Source organism: Callospermophilus lateralis, chromosome 1, assembly GCF_048772815.1.
Source record: "Callospermophilus lateralis isolate mCalLat2 chromosome 1, mCalLat2.hap1, whole genome shotgun sequence".
Taxonomy (NCBI): Eukaryota; Metazoa; Chordata; class Mammalia; order Rodentia; family Sciuridae; genus Callospermophilus; species Callospermophilus lateralis.
In genome coordinates this window covers 90,412,869-90,436,042 of record NC_135305.1, presented here as the reverse complement: position 1 = coordinate 90,436,042, position 23,174 = coordinate 90,412,869, and the positions used below count along the sequence as shown (strand labels likewise).

Below are 23,174 nucleotides of genomic sequence, written 5' to 3'. Positions count from 1 at the left end.
AGCTTACTCCTTATCCATGGAATCAAGTCAAAATCATGTGTCATTTGAAGCCATAGGCAACAACAGAAGGTTGGTCATCTCGCCTGGAAGCCACTTATTCTAGGAGGCAAGTTGGCCTGCTTGCAACTGTGATGTGAGAGAAAAATAAACTTCTGGTGTGTTAAACTGAAGAGGTTCAAGGTTTCGTATTTTAATGTTTCACAGTCTAATCTATCCTAAAATCTGCTTAGAAACCTGTTTTATTTTTTCTTTTTAAAATATTACTTATTTTTAGGGCATTCACTCCTTCCCAATTTTGACTTCTCAGTCTTTGTTTTCATATTTAGTTTAAAAATGCTACTTAACCCCCTCCGCATATACACACACAGCTGATGGGAAGTTTGGATATAATAATGTGCAATCACACTGTACAGTCCTGACAAGAGTCAGGGCTTCATCATTTTTAGGAAACCATTAATATTGCCTAAGTGGGAAAACAGATCCCTGATTATTCTTTATAGCTTCATCATGACCTTGGGTGATTTTGCTATCTTGTGGCCTGGAAAATCTTATAACCACTGCAGAAGCCCATCCGTTCTTTCTCTGGATAGGACATAATTTTCCATCTTTGCAAATAACCCTTCATGTAGTGGGCCATTAACTTGCCTAGATAAAAGTTAGGCATAAAAGCAGGATGATAAAATAAGAAATGGAATCTTCCCTAAATATCTACATCTTATTCTATGGTTTTTGGTGGTCTAATTAAAAAAAGAAAAAGAGAAAGAACAGCTTAATTCACCATCTTTGTCTGAGGACCAAATGCATAGTAAAGCTATCCTCAAGTGTTTTGATGTGCAGTGATGTCTCCCAGCAATTCCAGAAGCTTCTTTCTTGTAATTGAAGTTCTTCTTGTCTCAGTAAGTAGTCTTGAGAAAAGACTGAAAGAACTATTTCCTGGTAATATAATAGCTAATATTAAACCACACTCCAGGCCAGTTGCTATTCTTGAAAGCATTACAAGCATTTTGTCACTTAATTTTTCTCAGAAAGACATTCAATTAGAAGCTTATTAGTTAGATGAGGAAACTAAGGCACAAGGAGCAGAGAGCCGTCCAAAATCACACAGCTAGGTAGTGGTCTCCAGTGGGTGAATGCATCTACTAGCTCCAGAGTCTCCCTGAAATTATGGAGAAAATTCAAGAACCTGAATTTCCCTGGTAATGACTAAGTTATCTTTTTCTGCAGTCAGGCAGATTGAGAGGCTCAGAGAGAGATTAACTTAAGAAAAACAAAGTGACATTTTTCATCCACTCAAGTGCATAGCTTGAAACATTCTTGCCCACTGTATAAAGAGGAATTTATTTCAAGGATGACAGGGTGACATTTTGAAGCATGAATGGATGTGCTTCTTCTCACTTCCTTGATAAAACCTTCTCTAGCCTGAGGGCTCGAACCATTGCCCTCAAGGTAGACCCTTTATGACTTTAATGCAAACAGAAATAAGTAAGAATTGGGCTTTCAACTACACCAAGCAGAATTCCATAAAGAACTTGAAGGGAAGTGGCATTTTTCCATTGTGAGGGAATAAGTCTCCTGAGCCTTCAGAGAAAGGAGCCTGGAAGAGTTAGCCTGGAGGGACACAGATGGAGAAGGGAGGCTGGGGGAGATGGAAGGAGGGGTGAAGGCACAAAAGTGGTGTTGGATCCAGGAGAAAGTGGGAAACTTGGACACTGATGAGAGGACATTTTATTGCCTCCCTCCAAAGGTTAGCACAAGAAGAGAAAGGAAGAGAGAGTGCCTGCTAGGTTTAGGAAGCACAGGATGAAAAGAAGGCTGAGGATCACTCACTGTGTAAAAACCAGAGAATGACTCCAAGATGGCACTGGCCACGAGGATGTGGGAGTAGTACCACTAGGTGTCTGTGTTAGGCGAGAAGTGACCAGAAACAAAGCTAAAATGTTTTCTGAAGTCCAAAGCTGTTAGGAGAACTGTCTAATTTTCCATTCCCAGCAAGCATGTGGAAATTTAGCCAGGAGTGAGAGGGGGCAAGGGAGATTCAAGGACCATGGATCTAGGGAATTATGAAAAAAGGAGGCTGTCCCAGAAAGCAATTTGAAATTGACCTGGGCCACATAGGATCTCAGACACAGGTTCAGAACAAAGATGACCACTTTTGAGAGAGAGAGAGATGATTCTTCATTTCAGTGGATGCCAAACTTATCTAAATAGAGATGATATCTTCCACCCCCACCACTCCCAACCATAGACAGGGATTCATCCCAGAACCACTGCTCTTGGTTGTAGATATCTTCAGTAAGCCAGAGAATGTGAAAACTTTTGTAGGCTGGAAAATGATTGTGTTTGCTCTGAATTAACTAAGATTGTGTTTCTTGCCATCTGTCCTATACATTAATAATACAGAGAGAAACTCAGTTGAAGAAGCTTCCCTTTCTCATACACCAATATAAATAGTTTTGAGAAACTGCATGCCGTCCTTGTCCAGCCCATCAGTAACATCTGCACATTTCCGTCATGGAGTGAAGGTGGACACACTGCATGGTAGCGCTCACTCAGGGTGGACGATTGGAGAGTGAAGTGCTAGTTCTGCGTAGCTGAAATAAGCAGGAAAGAATCAGACTTTTAACAAAAGTGATTTTAATAAAAATCACTCGACTGAACAAAACTAGTAGGAATTCCTTTAGGAACAGCATGGTACTCAACTGTAGAATCTCAAGCAAACATAATGAGTAAAACCAAGTGGAAAAAAATTAAAAAATGCATGACATAAATGCAAATTGTGGGAATTACATTAGAAGTTCAGGAAGTTAAGTCTCCTGGATTCCAGGAAAGACATCATGGAACTCTCCTGGGTTCCATGGCAGGAGGGAGACCAGCAAGCCTTGGAGAGGTATGATGGGTGAAGAGGGGGGTTTAGGGAAGCAGGCAGAAGGGCAAAGAGGGGACAAAATGACAGTCACAGGTGAAAATGCTGGTACACAGTGGGTAGAACAAGGTCTTAGAAATGCATTGTCAACCTTAATGTAATGGAAACAAGCATTCTATTTTTTTTTATTGGTGAAACAAGCATTCTATACTTAAGCTTCTTAAATTGAGCTTTTTCTCAACATAGTGTGAGATAATTGGGATATAGTTGAGCTAAAATTTTCTTTTATTATATTAATGGAGGAAGGGTGTGTTGCAAAAATTAACATGGGAACACACTGTGTCCAATCACCCCCAAGCACTTAGAAGCAACAATTTACATACAAACAATAGTTAGACTAATTGCATATCCTTTGTAACTATCCATTAAAGGAAGTTCAATGAAAGATCATCATTAGGTAGTATTTAGCAGTCTTAGTTCATGTTTTTCTCCTCGCCTAGAAGTAATAAGACTGAGTTTCATTTGCATTATGCTACAATTTAGGTAATTTACAAATTCAGATAGGTCTCCCACCCAGTTAATTTTAATTGAGTTTCTCATCACTATGAATCAGAGATTCAGAAAATATTGCTAGCAAATTCACTAGCAAAATTAAAGATTTTTTTGTGTGAAGAGGTTCATCTTTGTCTTCAATTTGGGCAGCCTCATGTACTTTTAGATGAGCTGGGTTCCATCCTCCTTCTTGAAAACTTCTAGTAGTTTCTCAATGCCCTTGTAAATCCTTAATGCTGGTGGCTGGGAAATGAGGAGGTAAATTGGATAGGACTTGAAGGTAGAAGAGGTCAGAGCTGTGAAGGAGACAATGACTCAGTTAAGAACCCTGTGACTGTGAACCCACAGTCACAAGGGGTGAATTGCACAGTGCCATTGTAGAGAACATGGAGGTGAACTCACTCCAACCTCCTGTCTGATCTCCTAGAAACTTGAATTTGGGATGGAGATGGGAGGAAGAAGGCTCTAGCTTATGAAGCATGATCCAGAGACATATAGACAGGGATGTCTTATCTCCTGTCCAGAGAATTTTAGGGTGAGAAAGGAAGAACTGGAGTGCTAGGAGAACCTATGATAGCAGCCTTACTATCCACATCCCTGGGTTCTGAGACTAGAGAAGGCTGTGTTGTGGTGGGAAGCGACTTCTGAGGGCTGTACTCGGTACGGGGCCAGCCTGCAGTGCCACAGTACATTTAGTAGTCCACCCACTGGGATCTATAACTTACTGGTCCTATTGAATTTGAAGTGGGATCAGGGATGAGTTGAATGTGGTTGAAGAGAGAGTCCTTGGTGAGTACAGCAGTTAGACACCAGGCAGGACTATACGTCTCCCCTGATTTTTCTCATGGAGAAAGCAAGCTTTCTGTTGCCCATACTGGCAAAATGTTGGCAGTGGACAGAAAAAGAACACCACACTTTGCTTACGCAGTAAATGTTTACTGAACATGTCTAGCATGGTCCTGGATCCCAGAGAGAATATGAAATCAGTGCAAGGTAGTTCTTTCATTCATGATGCTCGGTGACTGTTAGCACATCTACTCAGCCGGGATAGAAACACCAGTTTAAGACAGATTCAGACCATAACCTGCTGGGATGAGTCAAGGAGGGCTTCATGGAGGAAGTAGTCCTCACTGAACCTTAAATAAGGGGTATAATTAACATAGATTGGAAGGTAGTTTCAATGGAAAGACACAGTGGTTTATGGGAACTACATGAGATACTCCACAGAGGTCAGACAGCAAGATTCTGGGCACCAAGAAAATCCACAGCAAGTGAAACTAATCACTCCTGCTGTAGCTATTATTTCTGCTACTTTCACGGCTAATACCATGTCTGTTTTTTGGGCTACTTTCACTGATTTTTGTGCAGGTGACAGGAATTAAAGGGACATAGGAACGGGACACAGTTTTGACATTCTTCTCAAGTCTGTGGGACAAAAGGAATCACAGTAACCAGGAGCAGGCAGCAGAACGATTTCTGTGTCAAGAGTGTATCAAAATTGCTTTTGCTCAGACACAACAAAAAGTTAACACTAAAATATTTAAGCTAGGCTCCCATAGATGCCACCCCTGATTTCTGTGTCCCTAAAACTCAGTGCTCTAGAGGATGAATACACCTCTCAAAAATGAAGCAGAACAGTCCAAGCTCCCGCCTAGACATAATTCCTCTCTCTGCTTCTTTCTTTAAGTGTTTTGGGCACAGATGTGTTAGCAGGAATGAAATGCAGGAGATGTATTCTCTTTAGTGCCTGCAGATGATGATGCTGGGACCAAGTGCGAACACCAGCAGCAAGTGAGTGGGATTTGTTCTTACATTCAAAACATCTTCTCACGTGCTGCATTAAAAAAAATGTTAAATGAGATTTGCGCTGAGAGCGATTATTGCCCAAGTTTCCGAACAACTCCCTTATTGCTGATTATTATCCTTTTCACAAAGGCCAGCCTCTTCATTCTGTTTGTTGTCATGTTCTATAAATATCAAAGCCTTCAGAGACGGTGTCACTAGTGGAGTCGGGAGCTTCCTGGGTGTACCACGCCTGCCAAGATAGAATATCTGTGTGTGCAGGCTGATTTCATAAAAGGGATTATTCAGTCAACAGTTAAGTGGTAACAAACTCCAATTTCACTTTCTGTGCTGCTGGAGTTGAGCAGTTGGGCTGTGTATGTGAATGCATTCAGATGTGACTCCATGGGACTGGATCCCCTGCAGCCAGTGTAAGTGATTTGTTCAGGATCTGCACTGCCACAGGGTCTCTTTTCCCATGAATAGGAAGCTGACTCCTTGGACAGTTCCCCACTGAAAGTTTTATTCTGAGTATTCACAAAGAAGTGAAATTCTAGTAGAGAGAAGGTTGTTATAGTAATTCTACCTCTTTTTGTAAAAGTCAGATCATTTCAAGAACACCCAGAGGATTAAAAACAACATTACTGACAACAAAGTAACAATAAGAATTTTCCTTGAGGCATTTTTCTTTCTAGTGTAAAGGACCAGTTTGAGACCTGTGAGTTATTGCAGGGACTAAACATAACATCAGGCAGGCAGCACGTAAAATAACCCACAAGCCAGCATTCAGACATAAGAGGCAGGAAACTTTTGTTTTCTAGGGACATGATTTCTCTCTGTCCACAAGATTTTTTTTTTTTCCCAAAGGAGAGAACAGTATTATCTTAATGGTGATCTTTTCCTCAATGTGAGCCTTGGATACTCTGAAGGTGAAAGGCATCAAACTGATACTTTCATGTGTCTAGGTAGCAACTTGTTGCAAACAGGGACACCGCCAACTAGAGTCCAAGAATCTATTTCTCATGCATGTTCAAGGAGAAGGATCAACAAAGTCAGTGTAATCCTCCTATCTCACTAGACATGATCTTTCCAGTGGCACCCATTTCTGCTCTGGGGCATATGGGTTTTCTGTACCTCTAATGCTCCTAGCAAAAAGACTCATAGCTCTGACAGTAAGCACACATATATTAGAAATGTCTATTTTTGACAAATTCACTATTTCTACTAGAAGCAGACATCTCAAACACTGCTATAGAATTAGCTAGAAGTGCTTTCACCTAATGAAAACAGGAAAGTAAAAGAATCTTCCACTTACAAATGTTACTTACAATTCACAAGTTTTCATCAGCAGAAGAAAATACACCAGTATACATTAAAAAATCAATAATTCAGAAATCTTGGAACACCATGAAAATCATTGTTTTAAACTATCATTTCTTTTACTCTTTTTAGAAAAGAAAATAAACAATGGCCATTCACAGTACTGGCTGATACTTTCACTGCCCTCCTAAGTTCCACCTGTCCCATAGTTTAAGGTCAACATTCAGCATGGAATCTGGAACACTTACCTTAAAGGAGGAGTAGACAGAGCCCCACTCCTCTCCCTCAGCCACTTCAGTGAAAGTCACCATTTCAGTGCAAGCCACTCGGGATGAGTCCAGTGTTGTTGGCACCGTCTGGGTGGAATTGGAACTGCCCTCTGTGAGGTTGGCTGGCATGGCTCAAGAGGGGTTGGGGCTTGCTGTCCCTGTCCCTGCAGCCAGGCAAGAGGGTCTAGCTTGCCCCCCTGAGAACTGGGCAGCAGCTGCAGCCTGGCACTTCCTCTGATTTCCAAGGCTTTTGGCTGGAGCTCGGCTGAGCAGAGGCACAGAGCCCTCCCTGAGCCCACCTCACTGAAGAGCTCTGCCTGACGACAGGGAGGATCCACGTGCTGCTCTCTCCTCAGCAGCTACAATCCAGGAGCCAGCACAGCCCTCGTCGCCCCACAGTCCCACACAGGACCAGGGCCTCGCCCTGAGGGAAGGGGGGGAGCCTCCCACAGCCATGGACATGGTGCCTGGATGGGCCTCCTGCTCTGCTGTGCTTTTCCTAACTGACACAATGGACTCCCATTCTGTTCCAGCTTCAGTAATTCAGGAATCTGGACTCATCAGCAGGTCAGTTAATTCAGGTGATATTTGCACTTGTGAAATCAATCATAATTATACATTTGTTTCTGTTAAGGTTGCTTTCTGTCTTACAGTCGTTACCTAGCCATTTATTCAGTAGCCTGCACATTGTTTCAATAGATGGAGGCAAACAGCATATTTGTGTTTCACACCTGTGGTTCTGCTTAGGTTTTCAAAGGATAGTTCTCAGAAAAATGATGTGTGTGTGTGTGTGTGTGTGTGTGTGTGTGTGTGTGCAATCCATGATCCCTCATTGATGTGACCAGGGGGGGCCTGGTGAAATCTTCTCACCTGCTGTGGGCTCACCGTAACTCCTGCCTGGAACAGTACTCAGGGTAAGGGTGGAAAGACACTATGAAGAGGAGTTGGAAAAAATAATAGATGCTCCTGCTTCACAAGCAAACTCACAAAGCATATTGACCTGTGCCTTGATTTTTCCATTGGATTTCCACAACTCTGGTATGTAGGTAATGAAGGTGACTTTATGTTTTCCTTTTACACTAGGAGAGGCTGGCTGGACGAGATGAAGTGACTTGCCCAACATCCCACAACCAGAGATGGAAATGAGCTGCTAACCTTTATCTTCTGAAATTCCTAGACAGTGGTGATTTACTGAAACATAGATGAGTTTACATCAAATCCCGAATGCTTACCAGAATAAGAGGTTAATATGAATACGGTAGCAGGCCAGGTATAAATCATCAGGAACTAAGCTGCTTGTATGACAACCACGCATAACATTGGACACAGACTCTGAAAACACTCTGAGCCAAATAGGCCAGCAGTGGTTTATGGCACATGGTATAGGAGGTAGCAGGTTTAATGACTATTAAAAAAAAAGACTCATGAAATCTCCTAAGCAAACCTTTGCATAATCCATCCCCCTTCTCCCAAAAGAAGAGGACAGTGTGCTGCAGAAGGGAAGATGCTACATGTGGAATAAAGGAGCAATCATTAGAAGGGGGCTTTCCAGAAAACTGGAGATGTTATCAGTTCTTAGAAAAGGGTCAAAACAAAATAATAACCCAACAGCAAAAGATTCTAACTGGCAAATATTCCAGCCAACAAATGAACATGGAAAAATGCTTAAACCTATTAACAGGGAAAAGCAACTTAATAAGAATTTTTACCAATTAGCATAATGAAAATTAGGGTATGACTACCTGTCCCCCCAAGTGTTGAAAGGATTGAGAAAAAAGGGGTGTACATTTTCACTTTTGAAGTGAGTTAGGTGACAGAGTGACTTTGAAGAGCAATTTGACAGTGTCTAGCAGAGTTGCAATTACAGACCCTCTGATGCATTATTCCATTTCTAGAGGCTGGTAATTTTCCATTTCTATCTGGGTTACTTACATGTGTTTGATTTGGGAAAATTTGCTGGATTACACCATTAAAATGTGTGCACTTTTCTGTTTGTGCGTTTTATTTAAAAAATATAAAATTTTTATGGGAAACCTTTGAGAAAGAGCAGAAGCTAGTTTGGTGTTGACGGGTGGAAAGAGAGAAAATGGCAGTTGTCATAGACAACAGATAAGTGGAGAAAGACCTTTCAGGTTGTATCATTTTCTCTCCACTCATGGTCCAGATCATTGCTTGATCTAAGGTTTTCTCAGTGAAAACATTCATAGATAAGTACAAGGAGATATGCAAAAGATGCCTTTACAATATTGTGTAGAAACAGAAGCAATCTAAACATTCATGGTGACAAAATCAATGAGACATCCTAAGGAGGAAACTGCCCACATGCTTCTTAACTGGGTGAATAATTACCACGGAATGCTATACAGTGATGAGAATGAAAGGTGTAGAGCCAAAAATAACATTAGAGATGAAACTCATAAACACAATATTAAGCAAAGTAATAAGTATATTTGTTATCATTTATATAAAGCATAACTGTGTGCACACACAATGGAATATATACAACAGTTTGAAGGAATTTTTGTAGACCAGGTGGCAAATGAACATGGTATTAAGGTTATTCTTATGTGCCAGTTTGACTAGGTCACAGGACTCACAAATAGTTGGTCAAACTTTATTCTGAGTGTATCTGTGAGGGTGTTTTTTGAATGGTTAACATTTAAATTAGTAAACAGAGTGAAGCAGCCTCATGTGGATGGCTCTCACTCACCCACTGCCTTGACCTAGGATATTTGTCTTTGTTTTTGCCTTTGAAGTTGAAGTGAAAAATAGCTCTTCTGGGTCTCCAGCCTATTGGTTGTGCTTCTCTAGAGAACCCTGACTGATACACACAGATTTTAGCCCCTCACCTGAACTGTTCCCTAGGGATTGTGCACAGTGAGTGGAACATTGATGAAATACAGAACTTAAGCCATTCAAGCAGCTCCTGGTTTAACCTAAGTGATAAAGATGGGAAACGCTCTGTATTGATAAGGATGTGGAGGAGGGAGAAGAGCTATCATACACTATGGTGGGGAGGTAAATTGATCAAAGCACTTTGGAAAACTGCTTGGAAATATTCTTAAAAGCTGAACACATGCACCCTCTACGACCTAGCAGTTTCACTTCTAGGAAAATACCTATCACAAATGAATGCATATGTTAACCAAAAAAATATAATGGTGATTATAGTGACTCGGTTCGTATTTGCCCCTAACTAGAAATTACTTAAATGTTCACCAACATTAAAGTGAAACAATGAACTGTGGCATATTTTCACAATGGAAAAGATACATTGCTGAGAAGGCTTGATGCTGCGAGGCTGGTAATTCTGTTCCATGACTGGGGTGGTTACTTGAGGGTGCTGCACTTGTGAATATGCCATGTACTATGTACTCTTACAGTTTCTGCCTTTTTGTGTAGATGTTTTTCAAGCTGTGGGAAAATCCTGCAGTGGGTAGGGAGGCAGAGCCTGGTTGGGTCATTGTTTGAAAAGGGTTGGAGCAGGTGCTAGAAATGGTGACCTAACAGAGGCAAAGGCTAAGAACCATGGATGGCAGATAAGCTGAGAAAGAACTTTCTAGTTGAGTTGTTTTTTCTTCACATGTTGCCCAGATAGATCCTTGCTTGGCCTGTGGTAATAAAAGAAAAGTAAAATAGTAGCAGAAACAGTGGTGTGAGGCCTTAGGGTGAGGGTGGATTAGTTCAACATTCACAGATAGGCAACTGGCCTCTGAGTATTTCTTCTTGTCCCATTTGTATCAGGATGAAATTGGTGCTTGGCCAGGATTGGGGTCTCATCAGAAGCTCAGTGGGGGAAGGATCCACTGTTGGGTTTCTTCAAGCTATTGGCATAATTCATTTCCTTGTGGCTCATATCTTTGAAGCCAGCACAAGGGCAAGATACTGTAGCAAGATAAGTGCACTACTCTTATGCAATCTCATACATTTAATTGCATATGTTCTTTTCCTTATTCTCCAAAATAAAGTCACAGATGCATCTTGCTGCCATCCAAAACACCTCTGACTGCTTACTCCACTTCCCAACACACCTCCCACGGAATGAGTTGGGAGGAGTTTGCCAAGGGTGGGACTGAGAACAGGGAGTTTGCTGGGTTGCTGGGTTTGACTGCAGCCAGGGGCACTGTGTACAACTCACTTTTGCCCCAAATCTGGGTGGGTCTGGCATGATTTCCTCCTCACCACTGCCTCCCTTCTCTGATGGGTTCCCTCTCCTATATGCATGCCTGTGGATGTTTCCAGAGCATTGTTCCTAGTCCAAATCCAGGGAACTCTTTGCTTTTCTAAACTGTTTGTGGGAATTAATTTGATATCCAAGGAACTCTCCATTTATCCTGCTGCCCTCTGCTTTCTCCAGCTAAAATGAGCTAATTTGGCCACTTTGAGGAGAAATTGGGTATCACAGCCCGCCTGTGGCACAAGTTCAGTTTTACAGCATAGTGACATTGACTGTTGCTGCCTGAAATCACTGATAATCTTTTTCACAGATAAGGAAGATGATGCAACAAGGAGGTTAATTATAGGTTTACTTAGGATTGGCTAGAACAGAGGAGAACAATCCTAATTCCCAGATGAGGAAAATGAGGCTCAGAAAGTTTTGGAACCTTTCTTAACTTTGTACATGTCCCAGCACATTTCATCCTTAAACTCTGCCTCCAAGATCTGTGCTATTCTCTAACATATAATAAAAATATCAATGGAAACAATCCTGTTGCCCTGCTGCTACCAAAAAAAATTATTACTGGCTAAAGACACTCTTGAGGAAACCGGGTTTCCAAGTCATCCATCACAGTATTCTGGCAGAAAAATCATAAAATTTATTGTTTTCATTGATTTGATGCTTAATCCCTTAATCCAGATCTAAGAAGTATGAAAGAACATCTTGTTCCTTCAAATAAAATAAACCATTGAAATAGTTTTTTTTTTCCCTTGACAACATACATATTTCTTATGGTGAAAGCTTTATGTGTCCACTCAGCCTTGTATGACAGCGACACTTCCTAAATAAGCATCTGCTAGCATTCTGCTCTGGATTTGGGTCCCATCTGTGATGGCACCAAGGCCTGTCATTCAGTGAGAAATTCATAATAGATTTCTTTCCATAAATATATGCAACAGGTGCATGGTAGAACACATCAGGATGGCAAGGGACCAGAGGCTACTGGATCATTTTTAAGAGGCGGGATGCTACTCAGGCACAAGATTATAACTGTTTCAGGTAATAATAAAAAGAAATCATTATAGTATTAAAGAGGAAAGAAGTCACAGGATCTTCCCATATTCTGGATAAGGGGATTACACAAAGGTGTGAGTTTCAGGTTTAAATGTCACTGGGGCCACTATAAAATCCACCCTTGATATCACTCCTAGGTGTTTATACCTGAGGGAGGGAGATTTTGAATAAGACCAGGTTAGAGTAGAGCCATAAGTTTAAGGAATATCCACTGGAAAAAAAAATGGATTTATTTACAAAAATAAATAGTTGGGGAAAAAAGCTAAATAAATGTTTTGAATAGCAGAAAAATAATGAGCTAAAAGGTTAAACACTCTCAGAAGACATTAAAGATGGTAAAAAAATCATGTAAAGAATGAAAGAAAAATGGTTAAGGAATATGAACAATGGAAAAAATGTGAACATCTATATAATGAATCCCCTTGGGAGAGTTAAAAACAATTGGAAGCAATTGGAAAATAAAATTTATAAGAGAATTTCATTTATAATTTATAGGAAGTTTAAATTTAGGAATTTTAAAATGTTAGGCTTATATTTAACAAAGGAGGTGAAAATACCTCCATAAAACATTGCTGAGAGAAATGAATGAAGACATGAGAAAATAGAGTGGTAGAGCAGCTCAGGGATTGGGGGACTTAGTGTTATTAGAATGTCGATTCTTCTCAAAATGATGCATAGATTCAATGAAATTCCAGTCCTAATCAAATCAAGATTTTCAGTAGAAGTAGACAAGATGATTTAAATATATATGCAGAAATGCATTGCATCTACAGGATTCTTGGAAATGAAGAACAAGGTTGGGATGCTTAACCTACTTGACTTCAAGAGTTTCTCTAAAGCTACAGAATTCAAGACAGTGTGATAATGGCATTATCAGAACAAAACATTCCAAGTATGTGGATAATGTGGAAACAAATGCCCACTGATACAGGTATCTGATGTTTGACAGAGGGACCCAAACAATCCAATGGGAAATGGAAACTCCTTTCAACAAATGGGTTTTCACAACTGGATATCCATATGGAAGGGAAATGAAGCTTGGCCTTCATTTTCCAAGTTATTTTGGCGTGGATATAAACTTAAAACTCTCTGGTCTTTAGAATAAATCACAGAAGGATTTTTTCACAATTTTGATTAGACAAATGTTTCTCAGGATACAAAAGCCAATAATCATAAAAGAAACATTAATAAACTAGACTTAAATAAAATTAGAATGTTATGGTCAACAATTTTGCTTGATGCTTTCTTTTGTAAAAGAAAAGATATTAAAGTATAGAGGCAAGATTAGGAGAGAATACTTTTAATACATACATGACAAAGGTCCTGTATCAAAGGTATATGAAAAAAAAGTTAAAACACAACAAACTAAATCAGAGAAAAGATTTATACAGATACCTAAGGATGATATGTGAATGTGGCATAAAGATGAAAAAGTGCTCATGTGATTAATGATCAGAGAAGTGTGCAATGAGATGCCACTACTTAAAAATTTAAAATTATTCAAAATCCACAGGAATTATTTAAGTTAAAAGACTAACAGCACCAAAGACTGAAAAGGATGTGGAGTAGGTAAAACCCTCACACAATTCTGATAGATGGAAAACAGCCAACCAACCAGACACACAAACCCCCAAAACTGGTACAACTTGGTGGGGAAAGTTCTAACTGTTTCTATAAAACAAAAACCACACTTATTTTGCAATGAGATACTTTTATTTGTAGGATTGTCATATATCCACACAAAAAAACTTGCAAAACAATGTTTATCACAGTTTTATTTGTGATTGCAAAAAGCTGGAAAGATTACAGTTGTTCATCTATGGGAGAGAGAGTAAATAAATCCGCACCTATTCATACAATGGAATACTTCTCAGTAATGAACAAGAACTAAGTGACAATTCATACAGCATGGCTCATTTCAAAGTCATTATGGTGAATGAAAAGAAATATTATTAAAAAGAATAAATATTAAATTATTTTAATTATTACTTAAGTCTTATAACAGACAACAAAAAGTAATCTAAGGTGGGAAAATTTAAGAATATGGTTGTATCTGTGTATAATAGGACTGGTTATAGAGATTGCTGGAAGGGGCGAGAAGGAACTCCCTGATGTGTGTTATATTCTGTTTCTTGAAGATGTCCGGGATACTCTGTTGTAATGCAACTGTCAAAATCTATCGAATTATGTAACTAAGGTTTGTGTATGTTTTGTACATAATTTTTAACATGAAGAATGAAAACAAAAGCAAATATTAGTATGTATTTATTTAATTATATGAATGCTGGGGAAGAGCATACAACATTTTCATAGTCTTTGCTAGGGCAGTGGTTCTTGGAGCTGTGGGAGTGGGATCATTGCTGGGATGTAGAACTGTGAAGCCACCTATAGTGTGAAATGCCAGCCTGGGAAAGCCACAAGCATCAGCCTGTGACTCAACTTCAGAGAGATACCTCAGCAAAGCTGAGGGGGCCAGAGTACCCAAGGCCTTGGGGACCCAACCCCATCCCAGTGTGCCCAGGAGGTGGCATGTGGAGTGAAATGCTATCCTCTATCTTTAAGACTTAATGTCTGCCTTCTTGGGTTTGGATCTCTTTTGGTGCCCATTACCCCTTCTTTTGGCCAACTTCACCCTTCTGGACTGGGAGCATCTATCCTGTGCCAGTCTCACCATTGCATTTTGGAAGTAGATAACGTATTCGGATTTCGCAGGCTCACAGCGAGACTTCAGAGTTAAAACTAGTTAAAAACCTTGGGTCTATTAGGATAGAATAAGTGCATTTTTTTTTTATGTGAGAAGGACATGAATTCTGGGTTCATGTGCTGGTCCCAGCATGGCAAAGGGCGGAGTGGGGCTTAGCGGGAGATGTTTGGGTTGTGGGAACTCCACCCTCACCAATGGGTTCTTGCCATCTTACGAGAGTGAATTCTTTCTGGACTGGATTAATGGTTGTGATAGCAGGTTGACATGGAGTGAGTCCCCCCGCCCTGGTGTTTCTGTCCCTTTTGTATTTGCTCACTTGACTTTCTTCTATCATGAGTTGAAGAAGCTTGAGATCCTCACCAGATCTTGAACTTTCCAGCCTTGAGAACTATGAGACAAAACAAACGTCACATCTTTAATAGTCACCGAGCCTCAGCAATTCTGTTATAGCAACAGAAAATACACAGACATATTTCCAGTATCAGTGCTGTGGATCTTGACCTTTCCTACAACATGAGACATAGGCCTGAGCCCTTCCCTCCCCAGTCTTTCTGAGATTCTGATGAATTCCCCCAAATCTGTAGAGAAGTAAGCTATATTATAATATAGCCATAGCCAAGAATTGTGACAAGTATTAAGCCCTCAGGAATGGGGGCTTTCTGTGGCTTTGGGGATAGGCCACTATGTAGGGCAATTCCTCATAAAAATTTGTAGCCTCATCCTTTGCTCCTTCACCCAACACCTGCTTATCCCTCAGACCTCATGATAAGAAAGGGCTTCTCGAATCTCTACCAAGAACCTGTTGCTCACTGTCCCTGGGGTAGCCTTTGGTCATCATAACGATCGTCTTAATTTAGTATTTTTTTAAAAAAGCTTCTGCTCTGATAGATGATCAGCTCTGTGAAGGCAGAATCCACAACTGTTATGTGGACTGTTATCTTTAGCATCTTGCTAAGTGCTTGGCACACATGTAGTAGATGTCAAATAGAAAACTGTAGGATGAATGAGCCAGAGTACAGATGCCTGAGTACAGTGTTCTTACAAGGACCACTTTGAAGCTTCTTTAATTTAAGATCCAAAAATGTCAAACCACAGGAAAATGTCAGGACTCTCACTATATTACTAGGCATTAATTGCTAACAACAATTAATTAACAACAAACCCCGGCATGTTGTGTTGCTGCAGTTGAGAATCCTGATTAGATAATAGTGCTGGGGATCCCAGCTCAAGGCAGGACCTGACAGTAACCCTCACAGGATTCCACACTGGTTGGAGAGCTCTGATCTCTGACAACTACCAGGAGAGGAAGCTAAACATTCCCCACCTGGCCACTGTGCCCTCCAACTGAGGCCTTAGTAAATGGCTTATTAAAAGTTTGCAATAAAGTGAGTAGCACTTATGAATTTGGAACCCGTTCAAAACCTTGCTTTTTATCTCTTTATTGCCCACCAGGTTAGGGTTTCTCAATCCTCATTGCACATTAGAAAAACTTGGGGTGCTTGAAAAAAATATTAATGCTTGGGTTCCACCCCCAGAGATTCTGAAGAGATTCTGGGGGTAAAACCTGGACTTTGGGATTTTTTTTTTCAGTGCTCCTCACATATTTCTAATGTGCATGCAAGGGAGAGAATCCTTTCCTAGGAGTACAACAATTCTAAGTCTCTCTTGCCATCTGCCCTCCCATCTTCCACTTGGTTCTGCATTCCTAATTATCTAGCCCTACCTGGTCTTCAGCCCTGTGGGCTGCTTCTGGCACTCCAGGGACCCACAGCAAGTCTGACTTCATTTGCAGGCTTTGCTTTCTCAAAACCCAGTTTTAGCCAATCTGCACCCATAGTCTCAGAGGAGCAGAGAGATGAAGGAATATTTCCACTTTTTAATTTTAGGACTACTAGTTTTGCTGCTATTTTTCTTAGCAACAGGATGTCCTAGTCAACCTTCAATTCGGAGACATTTACACACCCCAACTTAAATCACATTTCTAGGACTAAGCATTGGCTTAATTAAAACATATACAACCTGAGCCTGAAAGAAGAATATTCAGGACAGGAAGGAAGTATAGTTTACAAAGCTCCAGCTAAACTCTTTAGATTTTCTCTGTCCTTGGGTAAGCTTACTAACTTTTTCTGCCTTTCTTACCTTAGCAGGGTGGGTTCTTAGTTGAATACTTGTACCTGAGAATGCAACAGATCTGGGACCAAGGCATTTCAAAAGACTCAACCAAGTCTTGGAGACCCCAAAAGAGAAATTGCATGAACTGCTATGCAATTGCTTTATGAAATATATTTACTTTTTATGATTCTGGGACACATGCAGACTGCAAGACTTTGGGAAAAAATGGCAGCTCGAAAGTTTCTTTCTTTTCTTGTTTGTTTACCTTGAACCCAGTATGTGTTCAGTTCTCTTCTCCTCAGCCTTCTGTTATTTCTTGTGCTATTGGTCGAACATGTAGTTTGGAGAAAGGAATCTCCACGTCTAGCCCTCTTGCCTCATCATCTTGGTCACTTCCGATCTCTAATAGCTATAGAGACATATGCAGTAGGCATGTGTCCTACCCTGAAGGAGGGAGGAAAACCAAAAAGCTTCAGCTGAAACAGTTGTCCACTATGGCCAGTGTCAGAGATCACACAGAATCATCATCAGGACCTGCTCCTGGGTGGCCTCACAGTGCCGGAGTGGGCCAATGTGGATTTTTTTCCCCCAAAACCACAGGCATAGATAATGAACAATAAGTAGGGGTGTACTGGCCATTGTATCTATGGGCCATTCCAGATGTCAGCTCAGAAACATCTGGGAGCTGACTCAGTTTCCACAGATTTTCTGCCTTTGGTTCACAGAAGATCCTAAATATTTTCCTCCAAAGCAGTGGATAATTGGGACCTAGCACTTCAGGTTTGAAGGGAGATGAACTTGATCTACAGACAATAGATTTTTTTAAGTGCTAAGGAAAAGGAGTACAAAGATTCATATTTGAAACATTATTGTAGCACATTTTGATCATTGTGAAGGAACAAGATTTTGTGGTTTGGTTTTGATTCCTTCTTATATTCTTCACCCTTCACTTCTAGCCTATTAGTTTTTCTTCTTTTCTTTATTTAAAAATGGTGTTGTGAAAACTGGATATCTAGTCTCTTTTCTAGATGAAGGTCACCTTTCCTTGGTTACTGGCTCTCTTCGTTTCCACTAGGAAAACTTTTGCACAAAATCAGTCTCCTGTCAGCCATGAATAGAGGCAGTTACCCACTAGGAACATTTATTTTTGAAGTCTTGACCTTCCTAGAATGAAAATCTTTGCCCTGAGAGAGGCATTTCAGCTTTAGCTAACAGTCTGATGGAGAGATTTGGAAGAGAGATGCTAGAGGTTTCATGAATTCCCCACAGTGTCCTGCTTCGTGCATTTTTTTTATGGGAGTCTTGGCTACAATATTTATGACCTTCAACAAAGGCATTGTTTTCCTATAATGCTAAAGGGGAAAAAGTTTGTAAGCTTTGGAGTAAAAATTGTAAGCAAAACTTTCAAACTTATTTCTTATGTATGTGTTTTGAATGGTTACTGGGGTCTATATCAGTAAGGGTTGCCTCTCTTCCTCACTGCAGACTCAAAGTCCAAAGCTTTTCTTGTTCACCCCATGTAAACAAGATAGAAAGTTCTGGAACTCCCAGTTATTTCCTGACTGTCTAAACATCTTTATTAGTTGAAATGTTGGTACTTTCACGTAACATTAACTGTGGTCTGGCTGTCAACATGATTGGGATCCCAAGTTGGCTTTGTACTTTCTGACTGTAAAACTATGAGTTATTTACTTCACAACCTCAACTCTCTTTTCTCCTTATATGTTAACTGGAAAGACCAGAGTGCCTGAATCATAAGAGTGTTGGAAAATTAAATGAGGTAAGTTTTTACCTATTAATGCTAATTTTCTTCTTTCCTTCTCCTTAATCATTATTTTTTTAATGTGTAGTTTTTTTCTCTACTCTGCATTTAGTCTCCAAATTCTGAGGGAGTTGCCCTCCTTTCTGTGTCCTCTGACCTTATTACAAAAGCTACCAGATCTCTGTGGTCCTAGACAAGAGAGATTATGAAAAGCCCCTTGCCCTTTGTGTTCCTGAAACAGCAACAAACCACCATTCCCTATGTGGCTTAAATCAGACCCACAGTGCTCCTTTGTGGGTTAAAAACCTATAAGGAGGCTGGACAAAGCCTCTGAATTCCATTTCTATGCCTCTTAAACAGTTAACTAAATTATTTTTTTCCCACCATCAATCAGAGCACCATGCTGAATAAACAAACTCTCATTACCATTATGTTTTTCTGCAGAATAAATTTAGGCTCTCCTGGAGCCTGAGCCAGCACACAACCCAGGAAGCAGTCCTTCACTTGGACAGGCCGCAGGACCACAGGGTGAAACACTCTCTCTATGGTCAGGCCATATCCTTCCAGTTGCCTCCCAAGTTTCAGTACCAGGCCCTTCTAGCCTTGCTTACTCCTCTCTCTGAAAGAATAGCATTAATTTTGCCTAACCTCTGGGATGCTTGCAGATCTCATGGTAGGAGTTCTCCCTAAGCAACAGTCCCTCTCTCCTTCCTGCAAAGTTCACTTTCTCTGCTCTTGCAGGCATCCTTTTGAATAAAGTGTCACCTGCCCAAAGTTCCAAGTTATTTCTCAAAACCTTCAAAATGTTTAAAACACAAGTTGTATTAAATCGTGACATGTCGTTGGCTAACAATCTAGTCATAAAAAATGTACAAAGCATTGATACGTGAGGAACATGTTGGGTCAATCTGCTGTTAGAGGATCCCTGACATGGGCTAATTTATAATTTAGTTGGAGAAAATAGACAAGTAGGATAACACAAAGAGAGTAAAATAACATGGACTCAATAGGTGACAAGGGCAGAGGGTGACTCATCTCTAAATGAGTAGTGCGTAGAATTAATATTCTGAGTTCACAGGAAGCAGAGATCACGTTTTAAATTGGGGGTTTTGTTTGTTTAGTTTCTTGGGATGAAGAACTCACCTTTCCCTCTGAGTGAAGAGTGGCTAGTTAAGTGTGAATTGTAGGACAAAGGAAAGTCACTTTGGCCAGCTGGATTTTGATCCTTTGATAACAGAACATGCCATTGCCTGCAGAGAGTAAATTTCCCAGGGTTAAAATGTGAATAGACACCTCAATCCCTGGGACTTTTCCCTTAAAGGAACGAGTTGACAACTTAAAGCTTGAAATATTTCTGGTAGTGAGTATAAAAGACCACAGCTGCTGCATTTGGATACTACCGTGTAAGTGCTTCTCATAGAAGCCAGGCAAAAGTGGATTGGTTGAGGAGCTTTAGTTACAGAGGTGCTTAGGGAAGGATATGGAGAAGGAAAAGTGAGAAATTCCATCTAAACACTGTGCTGGGTGCTTACTGGATGTCACAACATTTAATTTCCTGAATAGTCCCTCAAAGTGAGTGCACATCTCCTCCATTTTAAAGATACAGGGAACTCTTGGCAAAGACGAGCTTTTCAAGTAGAGTGATGGAATTAGAAAAAATCACTTACTCTCCACACTAGTTAACCTTCCCCTCTCCCTGACCCTGACATTCTGATGGTGAGGGTTCTAAATCATCAGTATAAAATAAAAGTCTGTGTTCGGTGTTAGAAAATTGCTTTGAAGATGAAGAAATTCTTTTTGGATCCCAAAGAACAGATAAATTCAATGTTACCTCTGGTAATTGCTTACTCTGACAGGTGCAATAGGTTATGCTTGTTACAATGGTTAAGAGATGTATTCCCTGAATAAATGGAATGTAGTGTTCTACTTGAAAGAGGACATTGGAAGAAATATAATTTAGCAGATCATGCCTTTAGGTTGCATTTTCTAATTATAATAGTAAAATGTGTCTACTCTCAATAAATATCTGAAGATGCAAAGACACATGTTCTATTAACTGCTAATGTAATCCTCAGCACCCAAGTAAGATCATTCTTTATACTTGGCTTTGCACTTTGCTTTTTAATCTCATGGTGTAGATTTTTATATCAAGAAATACAATGGTTGTTTTAATGTCTCTCTGTTATGGCAATCTGCAATGTTCCATAATTTATTTGATCATCCCCTTATCGCTGAGATTTAGTTGTTTCTGATTTTTCATAGAGAAATGAACAAACATCTTTGAGCACTTGTATGATTGTTTCTTCAAAATATTTTCATGAGATAGAATTGCTGCTACTGTTTTTTTCTCCATCTATTTCTTCTTCTTTGGTTTTAGTTTTGGCGTTTTGTATTCTGAATTCTTGGGCTAGAATACTTGGCTTTTATTTTCATTCTTTCATGATTGTTACTAAAGTACTTAAGGCAATGAATTTTCCTCTAACTAGGTTTTTACCTGTATCCTGGAGCTTCTGATATGTAGTATCTTTATTTGCATTATTTCCCACAATGTATGTGTGTTTGATTTCTTCTTAGACCAAATAATTACTTGTAAATGCTTTCAAGTGTTTATCATCATTTAATTAAATTCTGTTTCTACTTATTTCTTAAATTACATTCTGTGTTCACATTTAATTTAATTTCATGTTTCTACTTATTTCTTTTTGGGTGGGGGTACCAGTAATTGAACTCAGGGGCACTCAACCACTGAGCCACATTCCCAGCCCTTTATTGTATTTCATTTAGAGACAGGGCCTTACTGAATTGCTTAGAACCTTGCTTTTGTTGAGGCTGGCTTTGAACTTGTGATCCTAGTGTCTTAGCCTCCTGAACTGCTGGGATTACAGGCATCCCACCTTCTACTTATTTCTTGAATTACATTTTGAAGACAAGAAGACAAGATGTGTATTTTGAAATGTCTTTATTTACATATTTTTTAATGTCCCTGGAATTCTATTCACAAGACAATTGTATACACCAAGGCCTACATGAACACAAATACTTTCATGTGTGCATTGTTAGGATATCTTCATCTACTTGACTGTATTCTTCAGAACATTCATGTTTTTTTGTTTGTTTGTTTGTTTTTGTGGTGCTGGGGATTGAACCCAGGCCTTGTGCATGTGAGGCAAGCATTCTACCAACTGAGCTATATCCCAGCCCATAGAACATTATTTCTTCACCCTATTGTTTTTTGTTTACTTCTTTTGTCAAAGACTAAAAGAAGTTAATGTTTCCCATTAATTCTCTGTTAGACTCTATAATAGTTTCTCCTTGTATTTCCTTTAGGTTTTGATCATGATTTTTAATGTTGTATTATTGTCCCAGAAAGATTAATGATGTACATATTTATGTTAGAATATGTCAATCTGCAAGCCAATTTCCCATCTTAGCTAATATTTTTTCTTTCACCTTTGGTTTTGACTTGTTTTATATTATAATCTGGTATTGGCTAAGAATTCTTTTTGGCTGCAAATAATAGAGGACTGAAAAACAGTTTCAACAAGATAGTTTTTCCTTCTTCCTTCCCCTTCTAGTAGCATAGAGACGAGGTATGGAAAGCTAGAAGATGAAGAGGTTCTATTTCATCATCAGTGGACCAGGCTCCTTGCATCTTCTTGCTCTGTCATGCTTGGTGAATTGCTTTCATCCTTAAGGTCACCATATGGAACTGGAAAGTCCCATTACACTTGGTTAACATTCCAGCCAATGAAAGAAGAAAGTGGGGAAGACAAAAGGGTGCTTAGCTCTTCCTCAGACATCTTTCCCAGAAGCCTCCCTCCATAACCTCTGCTTATATTTTACTGGCCAGAACTTAGTTATATGGCCTCTTCTATTTGCAAGAGAGATTGGAAATACTGTGATACCCCATAAAATCAGGATTCTTTAGGTACATGAGTTAAGAATGGATTTGCAGATAATAGTCTACTTTTTTCTTTTCCACCAATATTCTTTCATCCTTATTTTCTAGTTTTCTTAGTCATTGGCTTTAGATCTTCTAAATAGGCTTTGTTTTTTTTATTGTTTAATTTCAGGATCTCTTTCTTTTAGCAACAAACTGCTTTAACCATTTATATTTATTATTAATTATCCTGTGTTTGGTCTCTATATGTTTTCTAATTCATACATTTGTTTTCCATAATTTGCTATGATTTTAAATGTTGTCTTCTTTTTGATGTTAGCTTTATATTGTTTCTTTATGTTATGTTTTAAAGGTTTTCTTTGGTTCTTTTTCTTCTGTAATATGGAAGATATGAGTTTTTGTATTACTAATATGTATTTTTATATCTTTAAGTTATTTGATTAAACTTTACACTGTTAACTTATTAACAGAGGAAATAAGACAACTTACCAAATGTAATTCTTAGGCTCAAAGTGGGGGGATCGTATAATTTACCATTTATACTCTGATACTTTGAGAATGTAATGAGTGCTGTAAGTAATTTACATGCATGTGTTGATCTGTAACAGGGGTAAACCAGGGTTATTCTATCCTAGGACAACTGATGATATCTGGTTATCTTCACCCTGGGGAACCA

At 39.5% G+C, this 23,174-nt stretch overlaps 1 protein-coding gene across 3 annotated transcripts in view; it reads right to left on the bottom strand.

The window, feature by feature from the left end:
- Positions 1-6,915, bottom strand: part of Npsr1 (neuropeptide S receptor 1) — a 189,519-nt gene extending 182,604 nt beyond the window's left edge. For all 3 annotated transcript variants that reach the window (XM_076863874.2, XM_076863893.2, XM_076863883.2), the window contains exon 1: positions 6,766-6,915. In XM_076863874.2, the coding sequence (XP_076719989.1) occupies positions 6,766-6,915 (150 nt within the window). The remainder of the gene's footprint in view (positions 1-6,765) is intronic.
- Positions 6,916-23,174: the final 16,259 nt, after the last annotated feature.